The sequence below is a fragment of the Artemia sp. Qi Xiang Cuo genome, chromosome 6, assembly GCF_049724085.1.
Source record: "Artemia sp. Qi Xiang Cuo chromosome 6, ASM4972408v1, whole genome shotgun sequence".
Classification (NCBI taxonomy): Eukaryota; Metazoa; Arthropoda; class Branchiopoda; order Anostraca; family Artemiidae; genus Artemia; species Artemia sp. Qi Xiang Cuo.
The window spans coordinates 21,791,540-21,812,683 of NC_142799.1; the positions used below are offsets into that span (position 1 = coordinate 21,791,540).

General features: G+C 35.3%; 1 protein-coding gene across 2 annotated transcripts in view; it reads left to right on the forward strand.

Annotated features, from left to right (window-relative positions):
• Positions 1–21,144, forward strand: part of LOC148950977 (uncharacterized) — a 44,910-nt gene that overhangs the window by 8,883 nt on the left and 14,883 nt on the right. The window contains exons 2-4 of one of the 2 annotated variants that reach the window (XM_089090535.1): positions 6,735–6,859; positions 13,749–13,984; positions 16,720–17,018. In XM_089090535.1, the coding sequence (XP_088946661.1) occupies positions 6,735–6,859; positions 13,749–13,984; positions 16,720–17,018 (660 nt within the window). The remainder of the gene's footprint in view (positions 1–6,734; positions 6,860–13,748; positions 13,985–16,719; positions 17,019–21,144) is intronic. The other variant, XM_089090536.1, reaches the window with a different exon arrangement.

Below are 21,144 nucleotides of genomic sequence, written 5' to 3' on the forward strand. Positions count from 1 at the left end.
ATGCCGTTCGGTCGATCCACCGGCTCAGCGCCGGGGTCTACCTGCAACTTTTATTTGGGCTGTGTGTGTTATTATCCAGATCATTACATTCCCCAGACTCTATGCTGCTGTGGTTTGAATCATCACTCATGAAAACAGTCAGAAAGAATACAGCTTACTGATCTTGCACTGTAAAAAGATTCACTTGACTCATCAATAGTACTTATTTCAACATTAGAAGACACGGGGCTTTTTATGCTACTATCTATATTTCTTTGAGGATCATCTAGTTTGTGTCCATTGCAGCTGGTGCTGTGGGGTAGGCATGTTTTTTGGAACAATTTTGTTTTTTGAATGACTAGGTTTTCTTCACCATTAGCTTGTCATGCATGAAGTACTTCATACAGCTTTGTCCTCTTTATATGGTCGGATTTTGAAACATCATTTATAAACTGAATTTGGCTGGTTCCTTTTCTCTCATATGACTTTTGCAGGATATCTAGGTTCTGTACAGCAGTTCTTGCAGGTTCAAGTGGTTCAAGCGTTTTGTTAACTATGGCTTGTATTTCAGCTGCACTAGTGTCACTATGGGCATTACCTTGACAAACAGGACACTTCCATTCACAACCTAATCTCCTTGTCATTTTTGTCAGAAGACTATACTCGGGTTTGCTAATTTCAAGGCAATTGATGCAAAGCCATTGTTTACAAATGTCACAGTTCATTGCACTAGATTCTTCGTCAAGGTTCTCATCACAAGCAGCACAAATGTCTTTGCCTTTTTTTGGGCTTTCTTGATGCCTTTTTGGTGGCATTCTGCAACTTTCAGGCACTGATAACAAGGCAACACCAAATAAAGTGCTTCCAGCAAGAATCACACTATTCCAGCATGATACACGTATTTTTCTCTTATTAGTTCAATATCATCATAACAAATTAATCACTTGTAGCCACAGTTTTCACAATTTTTTTTTCACAGACAAGCTAAACTAGGTGTATCTTGTTCAGATAGAAAGTCATCACCTGATCAATTGTTACAATAATACACTTTTCCTCTAAATCAGACAAGTTATTAAATATGCTTCTTCTTTTAAAGGTCCTCCATGAGCTGGCATGAGTTACAAACAATCATTTTATCTAGTTTACTAAATTGGGTTGGAAAACTCGAATTGACAGTCCAAAATCTTTAGAGATAAAAAGATAGCCCTGTCTAGAGTTTCAACTGCTGTTAAGATGATGATTAGCATAGGCCTAGCCTATAGCTGTCCAACTAGGTATATTACTCTATTGATTCCTTCAGCAGAGGGGATGGACCAGGCTACACTAAACCAATAGTGCTCTTAGCACAATCTGTATGAAATGCTTGAATAGGCCTATATTAAGTCTGACTTGTAAAATAAATAATTACAGCTTATCAGATCTAATTACTCAGATCTTCATTGCACATGCTCCAGTTTTGAATACAATATTAGAATGCTTAGTGCATAATATGAACATACTGCATATGAAAAAGGAAGAATTTCATTGTGTTAACCTGAATAAACATCCTGTATATTAAAAAGTAAGAATGTCATTGTGTTAACCTGAATAAACATACTGCATATTAAAAACTAAGAATTTTATTGTGTTGGCCCAGCTTTTTTTTAGTTAGATTGCCTATATATCCTAAGACTATGTGTGAGATCATCAGGGGGTTGGAGATGAATTGTCACAAATGTGGCTTTAACCATAAAAAATGGAAAAAATTAGTAATCTTAAAATACCTCTCATTTTCTTCTAGCATGTCTCCTTCTGAAGAGCCAATATTCTGTAATTTTACCAAATTGCATTACTTTGCTTAAATTGCGTTTATCAGCAAAAGAATGGTGGTGGTCCACCTATTATTTCCAGAGGCCAAAGGCCCATTTTATGCCTTAAGCCAGACACACATAAATGTTTCTAAGAATCTGCTTCTAACAAAGTGCATCATTACCTTAAATTGCAGCTTGGACCAACCTAAGATATCTCCTGGTAGAGCTGCAGAGTTGAAAATTTAAGTTGTATTCAGGATTCTTTAGTGACCAGGTGCACTGTGCTGATCCATAGCTTCCTAGTTGAGTTTACACTTGTTGGAGGACCACTCAGCATCTAGCCTTCATTTGAAGATGTCCACAGATTCAGCAGTAACAGTTTCTTCAGAAAATATTGTTCCAACTGTTGATGATTCTTGAGGAAAAGAATTGAGTGCAGACTCTGGATAGGGCAGGCTGCTTAACAAGTTTCAACTGATGACCTATAGTTCTTGAGTTAGGGCCAACAGTGGGAAATAATGCTAGGAGTGTATTAGCCCTCATTAACTTATAGGTTAACATGCTATCACCGCTATTTCTCCTGTATACAAGAGTTAGGAGTTTCAGCTTTGCTAGTCTTGCAGGCCAGGAATGTTCCTGCATGCTGGATATCACTTTGGTGGCACATCTTTGTACATATTCCAACACTTTTATGTCTTTTTTTTTTAATAACAGGAGGCTCTAGAGACATTCCAACTTCAAGTTTAGGATACACAAGTCCCTTATACAGAAGACTGATGGCTTTAGGGGAATGAGTGGGAAGAGTACACTTAATCAGCCCCATGGTTGAATTAGCACCAGAAGCAGGCTTCCTAGCATGAGTGCTGAATTTTAATTCATTGTCAATAGTGATTCCAAGATCTTGCTCAGTATTTGCAGAGGAAAGTTGGTGACCTGAGAGAAAATAAGAGCAACAAGGGTTCATTTTACCAAAGTGAATGACATGGCACTTGATAACATTAAATTTAAGAAGCCAAGCCTCAGTCCATTGATCAAATATTCCAAAATTATTTTGTAGAAGGGCATGATCTTCACAGGACAAGGTTGATCAGATGAGCTTCAAGTCATCAGCACAGAGTGTTAATTCTCAGCTGATAGTAGAAGGAGCATCATTGATGAATACACTAAAAAGTGTAGGACCCAAAACACTACCATGAGGAACTCCACTCAAAACATGCTTAGGACAAAGAAAGAATATTGCTACAAGAGTCATCAAATAACTGAATACATTAAGATTGCAAATAAAGAATTCAGAGCAGTGACTTCTCTTCAAGCTTGACAGCATGTAATTTGATTGCAAGTTGCTTGTGACAAACTTTGTCAAAAGTTTTAGAAAATTCAAACTGACTTGTCAGTAGGCACCCTGCATCAAGTAACTTAGTGATATGGTCATATGATTCAAGGAGATTGGTATCAACAGATCTTCCAGAATCAAAGCCATGCTGTGAGCTTTGCAAGAGATTATTTGCTTCAAGATGTCTAATAACTGCAGAATTGATTATTCTTTCAAGAACCTTAACAACTGCTGATGGCATGCTGATAGATTAGTAATTTTTAGCAAGGTCCTTTCTACCTTTCTTGATTATTGGAATGATATGTGCAGTTTTCCAATCCAGAGGTAGTCTGGAAAGATTGAATGATAACTTGAACAGCAGGGAAAGAGGTTGAAACAATAATGTTTGGCATTCATGGAGGATAAAAGCTTGAATGCAGTCTGGACCAGCAGATTTATTCATTTTAAGGAACATAAGTTGCTTTAGAACTATTGTATCATTAATCAAAAAGGTTCCATCTTATTTGATACATCATATATAGGAGATATAGGAGGTGGGGGAAAAACAATACTGGAATTGGAGGAGAAAACATTCAAATTTTTGGTTGCAAATTTCAACTTTCAGCTCAGGATCAGCATTTGTTGTGTTGGATCAACTACTCTTGTGTTGGATATCAAGGACTGTGTGTCTGCTGCAACATTTTTCAGAGGTATAACTGCTCTTCAACTGCTTGATATTGTTGGTTGTCTGGTTATAAAAGAGTAATGAAGAGTTAATAATTTTCTGGGGTTTTCTTTTCCCTGTAACAATTCCATGCTTGATGTTTTCTATTAATTATCTTACTTGTTTCAGTAGTTAAAAAGGTATACTTTTGGTCTGTTTAGCCCAAATAATTCTGGTGCAAAACTTCAGCATGCAAAATTACAGTTTTCACATTAGACCAACTCTCATCAATATCATTGGTGATAAGCTGTTCCTGATTGAAATTGGCAAATTTTTTGGGGACTAGTTTGTACTTCACATATTTTTGTTGCTTGGAAGAGGCTTGTTTAGTTGGCATACATAACTATGAAATAATTACAACATGGTCACTATTACCAACGGGTGTGGTTATAAATGTCAACATTTCTGCTATAAAAAGTAGGGGGGATATAGGTAGATTGTCTCTGAGGGACCATGGATCCATTCTGTGCCTCAAATGACATAGATGGAAAATCATACTATGTTTTAAATTATGAAAGATAGAATGTGGATACATCTCTGATAAAAAAAAACAAAAAACTGAAGATAGGAGAAGGGGGGCGTTGGGTCTGCTTTGGTCCTTCTGCCCCTTCACTTCTTACTCATTGCCAATTGAAAACTCTTGTATAATTCTTATTCAAATAAGGCGCAGCTTGTCTACCTTTATGCTCAGAAGTTGACAGCTAGGGGGGTCACAGGCCTGTTTTATGCCTCCAATTATGTGAGTTGAAAATTCTTGTATAATTCTGCTTACAAAAGAGTGCTGCATTCTTGCTTTTCTGCATTCCATGCTTGTACAAAATGCTTGGTGAGGAGATTGTAGAGAGAGGTGCCCTGTGTGCACTTTATGCCTTTTATCATGCTGATTGAAACTCCTTGCAAAATTATAGTTGAAGTAAGGCATGTTTTGGCATCAAATCAGAAGTTAGCTTGTTTTTGCACTAAACCAGGACTTTGCTCACTTTAGTGCAAAGTAAATATCTAACTTTTGTTCTAATGTTTGCCATAGGACAAAAAAACAAAAACAAAAAACAATGCCATATACTTGTATTAGCTCTCCAAAGATTATTTAATCAGCATTAAAAATAAAAACTAATCTGGCTTATTTTAAATTTGTTTTTTTTTTTGCTATAGGCGAAATTTTCTGATATTAATAATTATAAACCATCAATGGGTAGGCCCCAATTTTGTTATCAACGAGAGAACTAATAAATTTTAGGAGGCACTATACCATTCCTCTTCCCCAGTCTTAAGTGTAGAGATGGAAACAACAAACTCACCAATTCTATTAATGCAGATGGGTGCACTTCAGACCCATTGGAAAATCCTCTTTATTTTGGGAGCATATATCAGAGCCATGAAACACCACCAGAGCTGAAAAATTCTGACAACTTGGGTTCTGTCTCATAGAAATTATTATATCCATTGTATAACAGAAAATTCTATACCTGCAGCTTTCAATTTTATGATAAGTAACTCATTGGAAAGCAACAGTTTTTGCTAAGTCTAGGAAGATCATGTTGACAGGAAAACTTTTGTCAAGTAGTGCTGTGACATAATCATACACCTGTAGAAGGTTAGTGTTGATGGATCTGCCTGATCTGAAGTTATGTTGAGAAGGAGTGAGTTATTGGCCTGAAAGTGCTGCATTAAAGCTTTGTCCACAAACCTTTCAAAAACCTCAACAACTATAAAAGTTATGCTGATGGGGTATTCATTTTCAGGGCAAACTTAAGGTCTTTTTCTTTAGATTAGAGTAATGTATGACATTTTCTAATCAGAAGCTAGTTGTCCTTTTTGGAGATAGCTGAAAGAGGTTCTATAGGGAAGAGTTGAGGATATTTCAACATTCCCGGAGAAGCTGGGGATGTATCTTGCCTGATCCTTTAAATTTGTTGGTACCAAGTATACCAAAACTAGGAAAAACCATTTGCTCATTGACTGACAATAAAGCACTGGACTAGTTATAGAATATAATGGCACTGCAGAGACAGATGCATAAAATTGTTTGGTGCAAGATGAAGCAAAATGAAAATTCAGTACACTAGTCTTTCTATTGGTGATGAATGGGTCATAACATTATATACAAGCTGTTGAATGGTGTGATGGCTATGGTTCCTAGTAGAGACATGTTTATGGAAAGATTTGGGACTTTCTTAAATTTCAGATGCAAGCTTTTCCTCATATTCAGATTTCAGATTCCTAATGACTTTAGAAACAAGAGTTCAAGTCTTGGTGTAATTTAGCCAATTGCCCTGGGTCTTTTGTCTATTCCCATTAAAATAGGTTAAATTTAATTAACTGAGCTGCTTCATTTGAATTTATGGCTGTATCTTCTTGTCAAAATGACATAAGCGTCAAAATTAGCCATTTTGTACTTAGACCTTTGGAAAAGGTAAAAGTTTTTATTAAAATAAGGAAAAAAAGTTGGAGTGTCCATGACTGGTTTAAGCATTCAGGAACTGGTTGAGGTCAAAATAAACAACTTGTATAACAGGAAAATACAGCAGGGGGAGAATTAAATTTATCTGACATGGAGCATTTTCCTCCTCTCTTGATATATTTGTTGCAAAATAATTATTTGATGTGTATTGTGTTATGTCTTCTGAAATTAACACCATTGATATGGTTCTTATTGACCCAATGGTCAAAATCTAAATCAAGATAATATGCTCTATCTCTTTTATTGGACAATCAATTTTATTGGAAATTAAAGTTAAAACTAAAATATTTGTAGATTGTTGCATAAACAAGATGATGGAGACTTTTAAGATGCTAAATTTGACCACCATAGTTGAAACGAAAATACATTTTAAAAATGGGTAAAATTTTTAGTTAAAAACTTTTGATACAGAAATGATAATAAAAGTCTGAATCAAAGAAAGTATTGACACAATCTTCCCTTTTTCAGCCTGCATACCAGAACCTGCAGCAGAGAGTTGAATCAACTGTAAGTAAATTTCTTGAAAAACAGTATTGGAGTGAGAAATTGAATAAGAATCAATTACGTGAAAGACTTCGGAAACACGTTATAAGGTTAGATTACTTATTATGTACTAACTGATTGATTAATGACGAAATATACTTTCAGGGATGATGTTTGATGGATAGGGTTTATTTTTGAAATTGGAAAGAAAGTTGTAAATAGGGTTGTTTCATTTACACAAAAAATCGTAGGAAAGAAAAGGAAAATGTGAACAAAGAAAGATTTCAGTTAGTTAAATAGATGCATAAAAGAAAAAGCTGATATTTTGGCAAGGATCTATGTCAGAGCGGCATTGGTGCTAATAGTAATGAAAGACAATATTTTTAAAAGAATTCAGCAAGAAGTAAAAAAAAAGTAGGAACAAATGCAGTACTGAAAAAATCAGCACCTTTGTAATTGAAACGATAAAGGTGACTGAATCCAAAAATCATGGAATGGTCACTTCCATGCACTTTTCTTTTTTGCATTCGGTTGCCCTTTTCTTCCAAAATTAAATTAAAAAAACATGTTTTTTTTAACTGAAAGTAAAGAGCAACATTAAGACTCAAAACGAACAGAAATTATTCCATGTATAAAGGAGTTGTATCCCTCCTCAGTGCCTTGCTCTTTACGCTAATGCTTTTAGCACTTTTAAAAAAGCTTCCTATTCTAATTGAATGGCCATTTTGTTTCTGGAGCCGTTCTTAAAAAATTTGGACAATAGCCAAGCTTTAGCATAAAGAGCAAGGTATTGAGGAGGGGGAAACCACTCCTTATGTGGAACAATTTCTGTTCGTTTTGAGTCTTAATGTTGCTCCTTACTTTCAGTTAACAAAAGAAAATTGTTTAATTTCTGACCGTTTTTCAAGTAATGCCAGTAAATTTCGCTCGTCCTTTATTAAATACCCCCCCCCCTCACGGGAAACGACTCCATGGCAATTTCCTCCCACGCACAATACAACCCCTCGTCATTCCCTTCGGACAATTCCATACTTTCTGAAAATACCCCACCCCTGTAAAAATTCTTGCAGATAATTCAGTCTGAAAAATTCCCTTTAGCATACTTTTATTTGAAGACACTTTAATTTCTAATCGTTTTCCCTGTCACTCTGGAAATTCCCTCTCCTGTTGAAATATTTCCCTGGGAATCCTAGCATGCTGAAAATGGCTCCTGGATAATTCCCCTGGAACATCTCCGAATGCAAAATTGAGTATAGGAATTCTGTCAAACCCCCCAGTGTACAATTTTCCCTTTTCAGCCCCGGAAATTTCCCTCTCCCCGGAAAATCCCCCCTCTCCGCAGAAAATTGCCCCTCCCCCGGAAAAATGTCTGTATACTTACGAATAACAATTACTATACGTAAAAAAGGAAAATTTCATGACTTAGAACTTCCCTCAGGGGCTGCGGGGGAGGGGTATGTTGTCCCCAAAGGCATAGTTACTTGGCTGTTCAACAATTCTGAACAAAATGGCTATCTCAAAATTCTGATCGGACGACTTCGGGGAAAAAAGGGAGATGGGAGGGGGACTAGTTGCCCTCCTGTCTTTTTGTTCACTTGAAAAGGGCACTAAAACTGCTAATTTCCATTCGAATGAGCTCATTCCTGATATTCTAGGGCTATTGTTTCGATGCGATTACCCCTGGGGAAAACAAACAAATAAACATGCATCCGTGATTGTTCTTCTGTAAAAAAAAAAAAAAAATACAAACTTCCACATTTTGCAGGTGAGATCTTGAAACTTCCACAATAGGGTTCTCGGATACGCTGAATTCGATGGTGTGGGTTTTATTAATATTCCTGGACTTTTAGGGGTGTTTCCCCGCTTTTTCGAAAATCAGGGAGATTTTCTCAGGGTCGTTGCTTTTGATGAGTAACACTAAACTTAATGAGCCTTATTATTATTGAGCCGCGTCGCTCCTCCTTGCCAAAATATTTAGTATAAGTCTTATCAAACAGTTCGTGGTAACGAACTGTAAGTAAGGAGCCCATAGTAATCAAAAGTTGAAAAACGTGTTTTCAAAAAACTGACTAGTGAAAAAGAATTACCATTAGACTCTTAATTATGAATAGTAACTATTGTCTTTGTTGAACCTGGAAGTAAGTTTATTGCAAAAAGAAATTTGTGGTTATTTCGAAAAAGAGCCTGAAACCCCTTGAAAATGGCCTCAAATCGAAATAAAAAGTGCACCATTGGAATCAGCATGGTCGAAAACCTGTTGTAGGATAAGTACAGTCCCCCATCTTGAACACCAAGGAAAATCACTTTTTTGCATGGTTACTGATCTGTCTCCCTTTTTTTTTCTTTTTTGTTTTCCAGGGCTAGCGGTTTACCAGAACATCATAGAGATATGCTTAATGGCTCATTAGAAAGCTGTTTCTCACATCTACGTGCTTTTTATAAATTCCACTATCTGCAAGTGCTGTACGGCACATTTTGTGCCATTTCTCAAAGGGTGGGGCTAGCAGGCTACAAAGACATCGTACACAGATGTTTAATAGCTTACATTAAAGCTATTTCTCATATCTACGTTTTATTTATGAATTCCGCCACCTGCAACTGCCAAATGGCACTATAAATGGTACTATAGATGCCGTGTCTTAAGTGGAAAAGCTAGGGGCTAGTTGTCTGCCAGAACTTCTTAGAGAGATGTTTAATGGTTGATTTGAAAGCTATTGCTCATATCTACGTGATTTTAATCAGTTTTGCCATCCGTAAGTGCCAAATAGCAGAAAAATGGCACCTTTTGTGCCATTTCTTATGTTGAAAAGCTTCGAAGTATAAAACAGTACCATTGTAATAATTATGGTCCAAAACCCTTAATTGGAGATTTACAATGAACTCTCACCATATAATCCCCCTCCCAGCCCCCTTAGTAAGTCTCACTAGTCCATTGGAAGAATTCATTATGAACTCTTTAAAATTTAGGAATGGTAACTATTATTTTGGTTTGTTTTGGAAGTAAAAGTTTATTGCAAATAGAAATTTATGGTGATTTCGAAAAGAGCCCGAAACCGCTTGAAAATGGAGTCAAATTGAATAAAAAGTGCACCATTGGAATCAGCATGGTCGAAAACCTGTTGTAGGATGATTGCAGCCCCCCACCATGAACATCAATGAAATTGACCTTTTTGCATGGGTAGCAATCATCTGTCTCCCTTTTTTTTTCTTTTTTTTCCGGGGCCAGCGATTTAGCAGAACATCATAAAGAGATGCTTAATGAATAATTAGAAATCTGTTTCTCATATTCACATGCTTTAAATCGTGTTATTTTTGTATAAAGGTTAATCTGAAACTTACTAGGAACTGTAATGGATCGCTATTTTGTGTTTTTTTAATAGTTAGCTGGTTTTATCATTTATTTAATTGAATCATGAATCTACGCGCTATCTCGTGAAAAATTACTAGTTTTTGGTAAAAATCACTAGTTTTAGAACAGAAATCACTAGCTAGAAAAAAATCACTAGGCAATATAAGAAATCACTAGAAATAGTGATAAATCACTAGGGGTGGCAAGCCTGCTTTCCCTGCACACTCCCTTCATTAGAATATTAGTGATTTCTTATTAGATTAATGTTTTGAATGATATTTTGTTTGAAATTTTATTTCTTCAGAGAGAGAAGGGGCAATTCTTTATGGCATCAATGGCTGCCTTAGTAAACATGATTAAATATTTGAATAGAACAAGCTATCAATATAAATATTTTCCATTCACAACCTCAGGAAAATAATAACAGACTTACCATTTTTTGTTGAAAATCAGTTGTTGAATCCATGTAATTCGTTTTTTCTTCAATTTGTGTACTTGGTGAATATGAGGTAGTTCAAAATATGAATGATGAATTGTTGAAAATTCGGTGTTCTTATATGGCATAAGAAATATTGTATTCTAGGAAGTATTTTCAGTGCTAATTCCAAAACGTCTAAATGTTGCCTACTTTCTCCATATTCACTGGAGAGTGTTTTCTTTTATTCATTTACCGTTTCGGCGAATAGCGGAAATAAACTGATCTTTGATTTAAGGGGAAAATGCATTTTTTTGATAAACTGAATAAAGAAAGAAGAATAGAAAAACATTTTATATAAAAAAAAAACAATAAAAAAGGTTGGGTTTCATATAGAATGCAAAGTGTTTACCGTTTTTCTTCACATTTACTCGAGCTAGCATTTGCGCCAAAGACGGTTAATGCGTGTGGAAGGAGCCTAAAAAATAGGCTTTTGAGGGTATGCGCCCTTGAACCACTAGTCTTGTTTTTGAATAATTTTAACTGAAACTAAGACGTGACAATAAAACTCAAAACGAGCATACATTATTCCGTATAAATAAAAAAGATCATGGCAGCGTTGTTTCTGCATTAAGTTTTAATAAAAAACGAACAAAGATTAATTTAAAAAAAAACAAGTTTTTCTGAGGGAAGTAAAGAACCAAGTTAAAACTTAAAATGAAAAAAGCTATCACTTCACAGCCTATCTAATATATATTAATATAACTAGTATAAATAAACTAACTAATTATGTTTCCCTATGCTTTTAGGATTATACAAAACTAGCGCTTTACTGAAAACACAAAAGTTAAGTATACAAAACAGGATTATTGATTTAAGAGTCAAAAGAGCTTTTCATAGTCTTACACCAGTTTCGACATTAGTAACTTTCAGTATACAGTTAAAATTATCTTAAAAACATAAGCGTAAAACTAAATATTTTTTAATAAACGCGAAGTAATTGAACAGCAGACAGAAATATTGGATTGATTTATCAAGCAGCATTTTACTCTCACCAGCTATAATACCAATAGGGGGTAATAAACAATCTTCAAATGTAAGAAATATGCTTAAATATCACTTGAAATTAAGATCAAATAAGAAATAATATGAACTCTAGAAATCTGAATATTTCTTTCTGTACAACAGTGAATTTCAAGCTATGATACAAATTCTAAGTCTAGTCTATATTCCTAATACTATGAATATGGTCCTTCTTCAAACTTGTCTATAAAATAATCTTGATATGTTCTTTTTGAGAACCAAACCGAGAGCCAGTCATTGGACTAAACTATTTTGCAGAAGTGATACCAAATTAAATGTAAAAAATATATAAAATCCTAAAGTGGAGTGCTGTCTTATATTAAAAGGGTTGACCCTAAGAAAGACTGATAACATTTTCATTGTTTGAAAAGCCTGCATAATTGGTTTGCTTTTACTGTACCATAGTCCTATATTATTTTGTGTTTTCAGTATAGCGCTAGTTTTGTATAATCCTAAAAGCATAGGGAGACATTATTAGTTGGTTTATTTATACTAGTTATAGTAATATATATTAAATAGGCTGTAAAGTAATAATTTTTGTCTGTTTTAAGTTTCAACTTCGCTCTTTACTTCCCTCGGAAAAACTTTGTTTTTTTAAATTAATTATTTTAAAAAACGATCAAAAATTGAATTAAAAACTAAGTTTTTTCAACTGAAAGTAAGGAGCAACATCAAACCTTAAAACGAACAGAAATTATTGCGTATATGATTGGGTCATATAGGTACCCTTGTCATTACATCGCTCTTTACGCTAAAGTTTTTTTTTACTTTCATCAGAGATATTTATTCTAATTAAAATTATTGGCTTAATGACCGAATGATTTTAATAGGAAGCTGAATTAAAGAATGGCCCTACATAATGGCTTAAATGATGGTACCACATACTCATTAAAAAGTAAATGATTTTCTTAATTTGTTTTTAAAACTAGCTATTTTATAATTTTCATTCAGTTAAAATGAGCGTTTACATTTGAATCTAATCAGTAGTGCAAACAGATTGCTCCCCCACGAGATCAGCACCCCTGTACTTCAGGATATTTGAGAGCAAATTTTATTCTTTTAACGAAGAAAGAATTTGAACATTATAAGGAGTTTCAACTCTCTTTTGAGAGTTTTAACTCTCTCAGAAGAGCTTTTACTGATGTGCATACATTACTCTTTGTCTATTTTGTTTTAACATATTGAATTGTTTTTGCTGTTATGTTGTTGCTATATTGGTGGAAAAGGACCAAATTATGGGGAGGAGATATATTTGCAGATGTCTCCGTGTGGTGTATTGCAGATGTCTTGATGTATGCACCAACATCAAGGTCTTTACGAACTATGCTTTTTCATTCCCATAGAAGCATTGTGCCAAATTTATGGGGTCTCCGCTCACTTTGCTTCTCGAAGTGTGCTGGAACATTAGAGCCTCTCTAGATCCTGTCCTCGTTATAACATTGGGCTAAGCTGAAGAAGAAGATGAAATTGTAATTCTGATGTCTGAGCTGGTCTTGCACATTAATTGTTGATTATGCTTATTGAGTCTTCTTTATTTTAGAAGTTATTAGCATATGGTAAACCACTTCCACCCAATTTTCAACATTTCATAATGTCTTATTTTTTATCTCACCCAATCCACTTTTGGTTATAGTCTTGTGATTTATATCTCGGATTGTTGCATCTAAAAGTTAGTTTTATTGTGAATTCTGCAAACAACAAATAAATAATAACAAGAACAAAGACAAAAGCACATCATCTGTCCTGCTTAAACTATTTACTGGCAACATCTTTAAAGACAGCCTAAGATCTTATTTTCTTTGTTGTCAGGCTAGTGTCAAATTCTGTATACTCTATTAACTTGTGCAGAACTGGACCAACAATGATTTATTTGTACAGTTTTTTTTATTAGTACTTCCTTGACTTTATTTTTAAGAAAAACAATATTTTAAGGTTGATTTGAAATGCAAGGGCTCGGGGGAGGGTCCTTTCAACCTTTAACCCTTAAGAAGATCTTCAGGTTTCCCTCTCCCCCTAAAAGTGTTTCACCCAAATATATGTATTATCCTCTAGGTTCTTTGGCCAAATTCTGCTTCTTTTAGTTTGTGCGTCTTTTTAGTTTCTAAACATCAAGCCATATATTTGTTTATTTTTTTATTTTATTTTTTTTTAGTGCTGGATTTCTGGACAAAGGATTAGATAGAATAACCGATCAGGTTGTTGATCCCAAAACCAACCGAGTGTTTCTACCTGTTATACAAGACGCTGTTTACGGCTATTTGGGGATTGAAAATCCAAACAAGAAGGCCAAACCAAAACTCCCAGCCCTAATGGCATTGAATCTTCAACCACATATTGGTGCACCTCCTGGACTCTACCCAGTCCCAAGCATTAATGAAAGCAAACAAGGTAAAAACAAAAACTAGTTTGGCAAAAAAGATCCCATAGGAAGTGTTTTACCTAGGATTTAACTGCTACTACTGAAAACGTGTTGCATCTTTAAGCTGCCTGGTGGCAGCACATAGTTAAACAGTATTTTTCCATCCATACCTGTTTAAAGTATGTAATTTAGTCACCTTTTTTTAGTATGTAATTTTAGTCACTAAAAACCAATTTTATTAGAAATATTTTCTTTTGTACTTAATATTGAACATAAACATTAAAATTATAGTAAAATTTTGAACTGATGAGCTATCAGCAATTAATATCATTATACATCAAGTTTCCAGTTTTATTTATTAGTTCTTTCTAAAGTTGTTCAAGACGCATATAGTTTCACTACAGACAAGAGTTTGGATACTTCCCCCTTCCTTAACTGTAAATGAAAACCAAAAGATTACTGCGTCATTGGCGCTTAACTGAAAACGAATTATATTACAAATATTTTCTTTTCCAGTTCTTAAAGCATTGAAAAAAAAAAATACAGTGAAATAAATTCTTGAACTTATAACCATAAACTTATAAATTTAAAATCAGCATAATAAGCCGATTCTTTTGATGTATTTATTGGTATCAAAGTTTCGTTTTTTAGAGTTTCGGTTACAATTGAGCCGGGGCGCTCCTTACTTTCAGTGCGTTACCACGAACTTTTTGATCTCTGTGCACTTCCTTCATATGACAACTCTTCCACAGTTGCCACTGATTTAATATTTTCAAATTATTTCCTTTAACCTTTATCTTACCCTGCTTTGGTAACTCAGCCCCCAAAGCACGAAAAAGTAACTAATTTAAACAACAAAGCAACAATAAATTTTATAGAATACTCTACACCGGTTCTTGGCGTTTACCCCCTCGAAAACACTATGGTCTTACGCTAACATTTCTGGTCTACGCTGTTAATATGAAAGTAAAGACTAAAGAGTAACATTAAACCCCAATTCTCTTCCTCTTACCTCCACTTTCATCTACACCTCCACCTCATGGTCGCAAAAACTTCGGAGTGTTCTCATTAGAACAGAAATTGAGAGTTCTAGTTCGTTTTTTAAGGTCCAAAGGTATTGGAGACCAACCAGCCGCGAGGGGTGGTATTTTCCAGAGGGAGCTATTTTTCGAGGGGGACGGTTCTGAGGGGGATTTTCCAAGGGGTATTTTCCAAGGGGGATTGTCCGTTGGGGTATTTTCCAAGGGGGGATTTCCGCGCGGAGGTATTTTCGGGGGCGAAGGATAAACTCGGGTCACCATTTTGCACCACAAATTCTTCATATATTCTGGAATATAAGTAGAGTATTCGCTTAATAATTTCTTGATTTTTTGTTTTTGTTTTTTTTTGCTGTTAAAAATCTTATCTTATTCCAAAATTACTTCTTTTTATTTTCCACGAATTCTTTTTGAATTCTCAGTTTTGCATATGGGGGTATTTTCCGTGGGGGGAATTTTCTAAAGGGGAAATACGCCAAGCATCGCTTGTTCCAGTCATCCCAAACACTTCAAGTTTTGATCTCATGAACTTACTTGCGTTTAGTTTGTTCATGACACAACCTGAGTGCTCTTACAGAGGCGGTTTTAGGGAAGGGACAGAGGGGCACTTGCCCCGGGCACAGAATGTTAGGGGTGCAAAACTTCAAACAAATAATCTGAAAGGTATTAATAATTTTGTAATTTTTGAAATTTTTATCAACAAAGTAGAGGATGCAGTTAATAAATGAAAACAATGAACGAATTAATTAATAAAACAAAATAAATCAGGTAGTAATAGTTAAAATAGCGAAATTAAAATAATTAATAACAATTAATTAATTTGAATAATAAATTAAAAAGTACTTGAGAAATAAGATTATTAATTAATTTATAAATTGAACATAATATTGTTAATAAATGAAAATTTGGTGGGAGACGAGGGGCGGGGGCGCTAAACAAGATTTTGTCCTGGGCGCAAGAGGGCCCAGAACCGTCACTGGTGCTCTTCCTTTTGCTAGAGTATGACAGAGGTTGTGGTCTATTGGACGTGATCTTGGGTCATAGGCGGTGGCAATTTTGAGCCGAAAAGGGGCATATTTTTTTCCTTTTATTCTTTATTGTGGAGGAGGTTAAAATTTTCATTATAAAAGGACAGGATAATTTCTGTAGTGGGATCCTTTCATTCTCTAAGGATTGGGGAGGACCCCCCCCCCCCTCAGAGGCGTACACGATATTAAAAAGATTTTTTTCATTAATTATAAATTGATTATAAAATTTCCACAACATTTAAATAAGCTTAATTCGGTCATACTAAATTTACTAGTTTTTAATTTTAAAATCTGGAAATGCAATGAATCAGCCAAATATTTAATTTAATTTTAGTTTATTTTTGGAATCTGATAGTTTTGGATGACGGCTCATTTCTGTTGAGGCTCAATATTAAGGTCAAGGACATGTCTGTTTTCTTGGGTGTTTTTAGTTTTAGTTTTTTTTTTCGTGGGTCTTTTTATTTTTCCTTCTTTTTTTCGTTTTTTCTTGGTATTTGTTATGGGGCTGAGGGATATACTGTAAAAATCGGCCCAACATATTAGCCTTTCCTTCAGTATTATTGGTCTTTCGTCCTTCATTTTTATCTCAAAATCTTGGATACATATTTGGATGCTTCTTATTCACCATGGTTTGCCAATTCTGTCTTAATTTTGATTATTTCTGACGACTTTGCTTCACAAGTTTATATTTTAATCTAGAAATTTCAGGAGAATTTGATGTCGGCAGTGATGAAATGGCACTAGAAAGTGACAGTTCCTCTTCTAGCCCCACACCTCCAGCTTATTCACCGATTGGTGCAGGCCTTCCTAGCCCTCGCAGTGACTCGTCACCAATGCGAATATCTCCAGAAAATGTAAACTTATCCCCCAATTTGCCTAGACTTCATATGGAAGGGGTTCGGCGGCGAAGTCTCAGCGAAAGTGATGCTTCATCTATGGATATATCATGCAGTCCTGATATGAACGAAATGATTAAAGGATCTGCTGAAATAGTTCAGGTGTGTTTTTCTTTAAATTTATATTTACAAAAAATACAGAATTCTCAAGTTGAGATAAGATTGAATTTAGATGCGTTTGTTTGTTATAAATAAAAGTATGTTTTAAAGGTTGCTTATAAAACCCTAAGCAATCTTAATAAGAGGACCAAGGATTTAATTGAGATCCGTAGAGTATAGGTTTTGTCTCGTTGGTTTTACGAAAATAATCTAGAATCAGCTACACAGTCTTGGCCAAGAAAAGTTATTCTACTGTTCGTAATTAGTAACAAAGCCTGTCGAGTGACTGGCATGAAAGAGGAAAACCTGTAGCATATACTCTTTGAAGATTTGGAGAAAATCCCCCCTCCCTAACACAAAATTCCTGTTAAGCTTGTTAATGGGGGGAGGTGGAATAATTTGATCTCAGTTATTTTAATATTCTTATAATTGTATTAGATCATTCATTCTATAAAAAAATAACTGCTTAAAAAATTATGGACGGTTTTGTTTCTTTTTTAAAGAAAGTCTTGGGCGACTCGGTAATTTATCATGCTTTTATATGTATTTTGTATTGTAAATAAACTAAATCTTTGCTTATTGTCTCCCATTTTTAAATTTAAAACTGATAAGATTCATTATCAGAAGATGAAATTTAAAGGACAAACAATGAAAAAAAAAGAAAAAAAAATATTATACTTTGGTTAAAGCGTCTTTGAAGAACATAGAACGTTTTTCTTGTAAGTTATTCCTATTGTTGAGCTGCTCAGAAGAAACCCGATCAACTAGGCTAAAATTTATGAATACGGTGTCAAAGCACTGTATTATCTGTTAACTTTATATATTATTAACTATACCTGTCAACAAGGGGAGAGGGGGAGGGGATTCACTCTCCATACAAATATCGTAAAATTATCTTTCTCGTTGAAAAATTTTCGTCATATTTCTGCTGCGTAGAGTAGGCTAGTATTGGGATAACATAGCTGTTGAAAAGGCGTAGCTTCAGGCGCAGAGAAAATCTCCGAGATCTCCATACTTGACGTAGTTTGTTGAAGGCGCCATTCGCTTGTCTAATTTTGGTGAGTACTTCTTTCACTGTCGATCCAGTGTTCTCGACGATACTTTCTAGGTATTTAAACTGGACAACTTGTTCAACGTCTTGGTCGCCACATTGAATGGATAGAGGATAGTCACTAGTCGCCATGCATTTGGTTTTCTTAGCATTCAAACATAGGCCAAGATGTTTTGCCCATACCATGATCTCGTTTAGTAATTCTTGAAGCCGCTTTTTGCTTGACTTAAGCATTGCTAAGTCGTCTGTGAAGTCAGTATCATTAACCTGGACTTCGGGGCTTAGTCTGATACCTCCTGTCTGTATGTTCCGCAGGAATCAACAATTGTCACAAAAAGTAATGGTGATAGAACACACCCCTGTTTTACTCCTGACAAAATCCGAAAGAAACCAGTTTGGCCCTCTGGTGTCTTGAGGCAACATTCGCTATCCTCATATATGGTGGTAATTATCGTCGGTAGCGTCTCCTCTTTTGAATATCCTTAGGAGTGTGCGACGTTTCCAGTCTGATGGTACTTCGGTCGTTGTCCAAATCCGAGTGAAAAGTAAAAACCACCGCCAAGTTACCCTCCAGCATTTTTGGTCTCTGAAAAGGGCACTATAACTTTTAATTTCCGTTCGAATGAGCTCTCTCTTGATGTTGTAGGACCACGGGGTCGGTACGATTACCCCTTAAAAAAAAATAATAAACACGCATCCGTGATCTCTTCTGGCAAAAAATACAAAGTTGCATATTTTTGCAGATATGAGCTTGAAACCAATGTAATAGGGTTTTCTGATACGCTGAATCTGACGGTGTGATTTTCATTAAAATTCTTTCACTTGTAGGGGAGCCTTTGATGAGTAATACTAGGGAGTTAAATAAGGATACTGATATCTTTATCGTCTCTGTGGATATGTGGTCCAGTTCCGGGGATTTTCCTTTTTTTAGTTTCTTTGCTGCTTCTCGTACCTCACTGGCAGTAGGTGGATCCGTGCTGATATTCAGGGGAACGGGGAAAACATGCGAAGAAATTTTGGGTAGGAGGTTAGAGTAGGTTTTTTTTCCAGAAGATGAGAAATTTTTTAAAAGTTTAGAACGTATTAGACCTTTACGTTTTAGTTTTATTTGATTCTTTTTTTTTGTGAGGGGGGACTTTCTGCTTTCGTAACTCTCTGCTTTCTTTAGTTAGAAGTCTAAGCGTGAATATAAGGTCTGCACATTAGCGATTTTGCCGGAAGTCATACTGTTCGTCTTCGAGGTGATGATCAAGTTGTGTTCGGATCATCTGTAGCATAATACGTGAGAGCATCTTCCCAGGTATCGACAGTATACTTATACCCCGCCACTTGCCCGGCTCGGTAGTGTCTCCTTTTTTGAATATCCTGAGGAGTGTACTGCGTTTCCAGTCTGATGGTACTTTGGTCGTTGTCTAAATCCGAGTGAAAAGTAAAGACCACAGGAAGATAAATGAAGATATTGATACTTTTATCGTCTCTGCGGATATGCGGTCCAGTCCCGGTGATTTTCCGTTTTTATTTTCTTTGCTGCTTCCCGTATTTCAGTGCCAGAAGGCGGATCTGTGTTGATATTCAGGGGAACGGAGAAAACATGCGAAGAAATTTTGGTAGGAGGGTAGAGTAGTTTTTTTCTCCAGAAGATGGAACGTTTTTAAAAGTTTAGAACCTATTATACCTTTACGTTTTAGTTTTACTTGATTTTTAACAATTCTTTTTGTTGTTTCAAAATTATGAAATTATTAGGGTAGTAGCGTATTTTCGTCAGTGTTGCCATGTTGAACAGTGAAAGTAAATAGACAAAAATAATAAGTTAAATTTGACAACAATTCTTTTAGTTGTTTCAAAATTAAGAAATTATGATTAAGTTAAATTTGACAACGTTTTTCGTTCGTTAAAGTGCAAACATTATTAGTCTGTTGATTCCCAAACACGACTGCACCTTCAAAGGATTAAAAAAAAAACAAAAAAAACAAGTTTTTTTCAGCTGAAAGTAAGGAGTAACAATAAACTTAAAACGAACGGAAATTATTACGTATATGAAGGTGATTGTCTCCTCTTCAACACCTCACTCTTTACCTTAAGGTTATTTGGTATTTTTAAAAAACTTCTTATTGTTCTAATTAAACGACCCTTGTGTTTTCAGAGTCGTTCTTAAAGAATTAGGACAAAATTCAAAATTTAGCGTGAGCTAGGTGTTGAGGTGGAGGTAACCCCCTTCATATATGTAATAATTTCTCTTCATTTTAAGTTTTATTGTTGCTCCTTACTTTCAGTTGAAAAACCTTGTTTTATTTAAATATTTAATTTCTAATCGTTTTTTAAACAATCCCAGGAAATCTGGCCCCATCTCCAGGGATAAATACCCTCCCCACGGAATTATCCTCTAGACAATTCAATCTCGCTGAAAATTTATCTAGGACTATTACCCTTTACAACTCCACGCGTAAAATAGAGACGGAAAAGACAAAGTAAGACATATAAAAAGAATTTTGTATAGGAATTCTTGCAAATTCCCCCCGTGTATAATTTCCCCTGACAAGTTAACTCCCTGGAAAATACCCTCCCCACGGAAAATTCTGCCGTGGAGACCTCCCCCCCCCAGCAGAAAAATCACCCCCCCACCCTATAATGTATGCATGCTTCCCAATAACAAATGCTATGCGTAAAGAATGGGCAAATTTTATAACTTAAACAGGTCTCCCCCGGGGCTGTGGAGGGGGGGGGGGTTATGTTATATTCAAAAGCATAGTTATTGGGCCTTTCAATTATTATGAACAAAATGGCTATCTCAAAAATACGGTCAGACTATTTTGGAGAACATGGGGCGGGGGAGGGGGCCTAGTTGTCCTCCAATCTTTTTGGTCTCTTAAAAAAGGCACTAGAACTTTTAATTTCTGTTTGATTGAGGCCTCTCACGATATTCTAGGACGACTGAGTCGATATGATCAGCCTTAAAAAAAAAAAACAAAAAAAAAAAAAAAAAACATCCATGATCTTTCTTATGGCAAAAAAGTACACATTTTTGCAGATAGGAGCTTAAAACCTCTACAGCAGGGTTTTTTGATATGTCGAATCTCA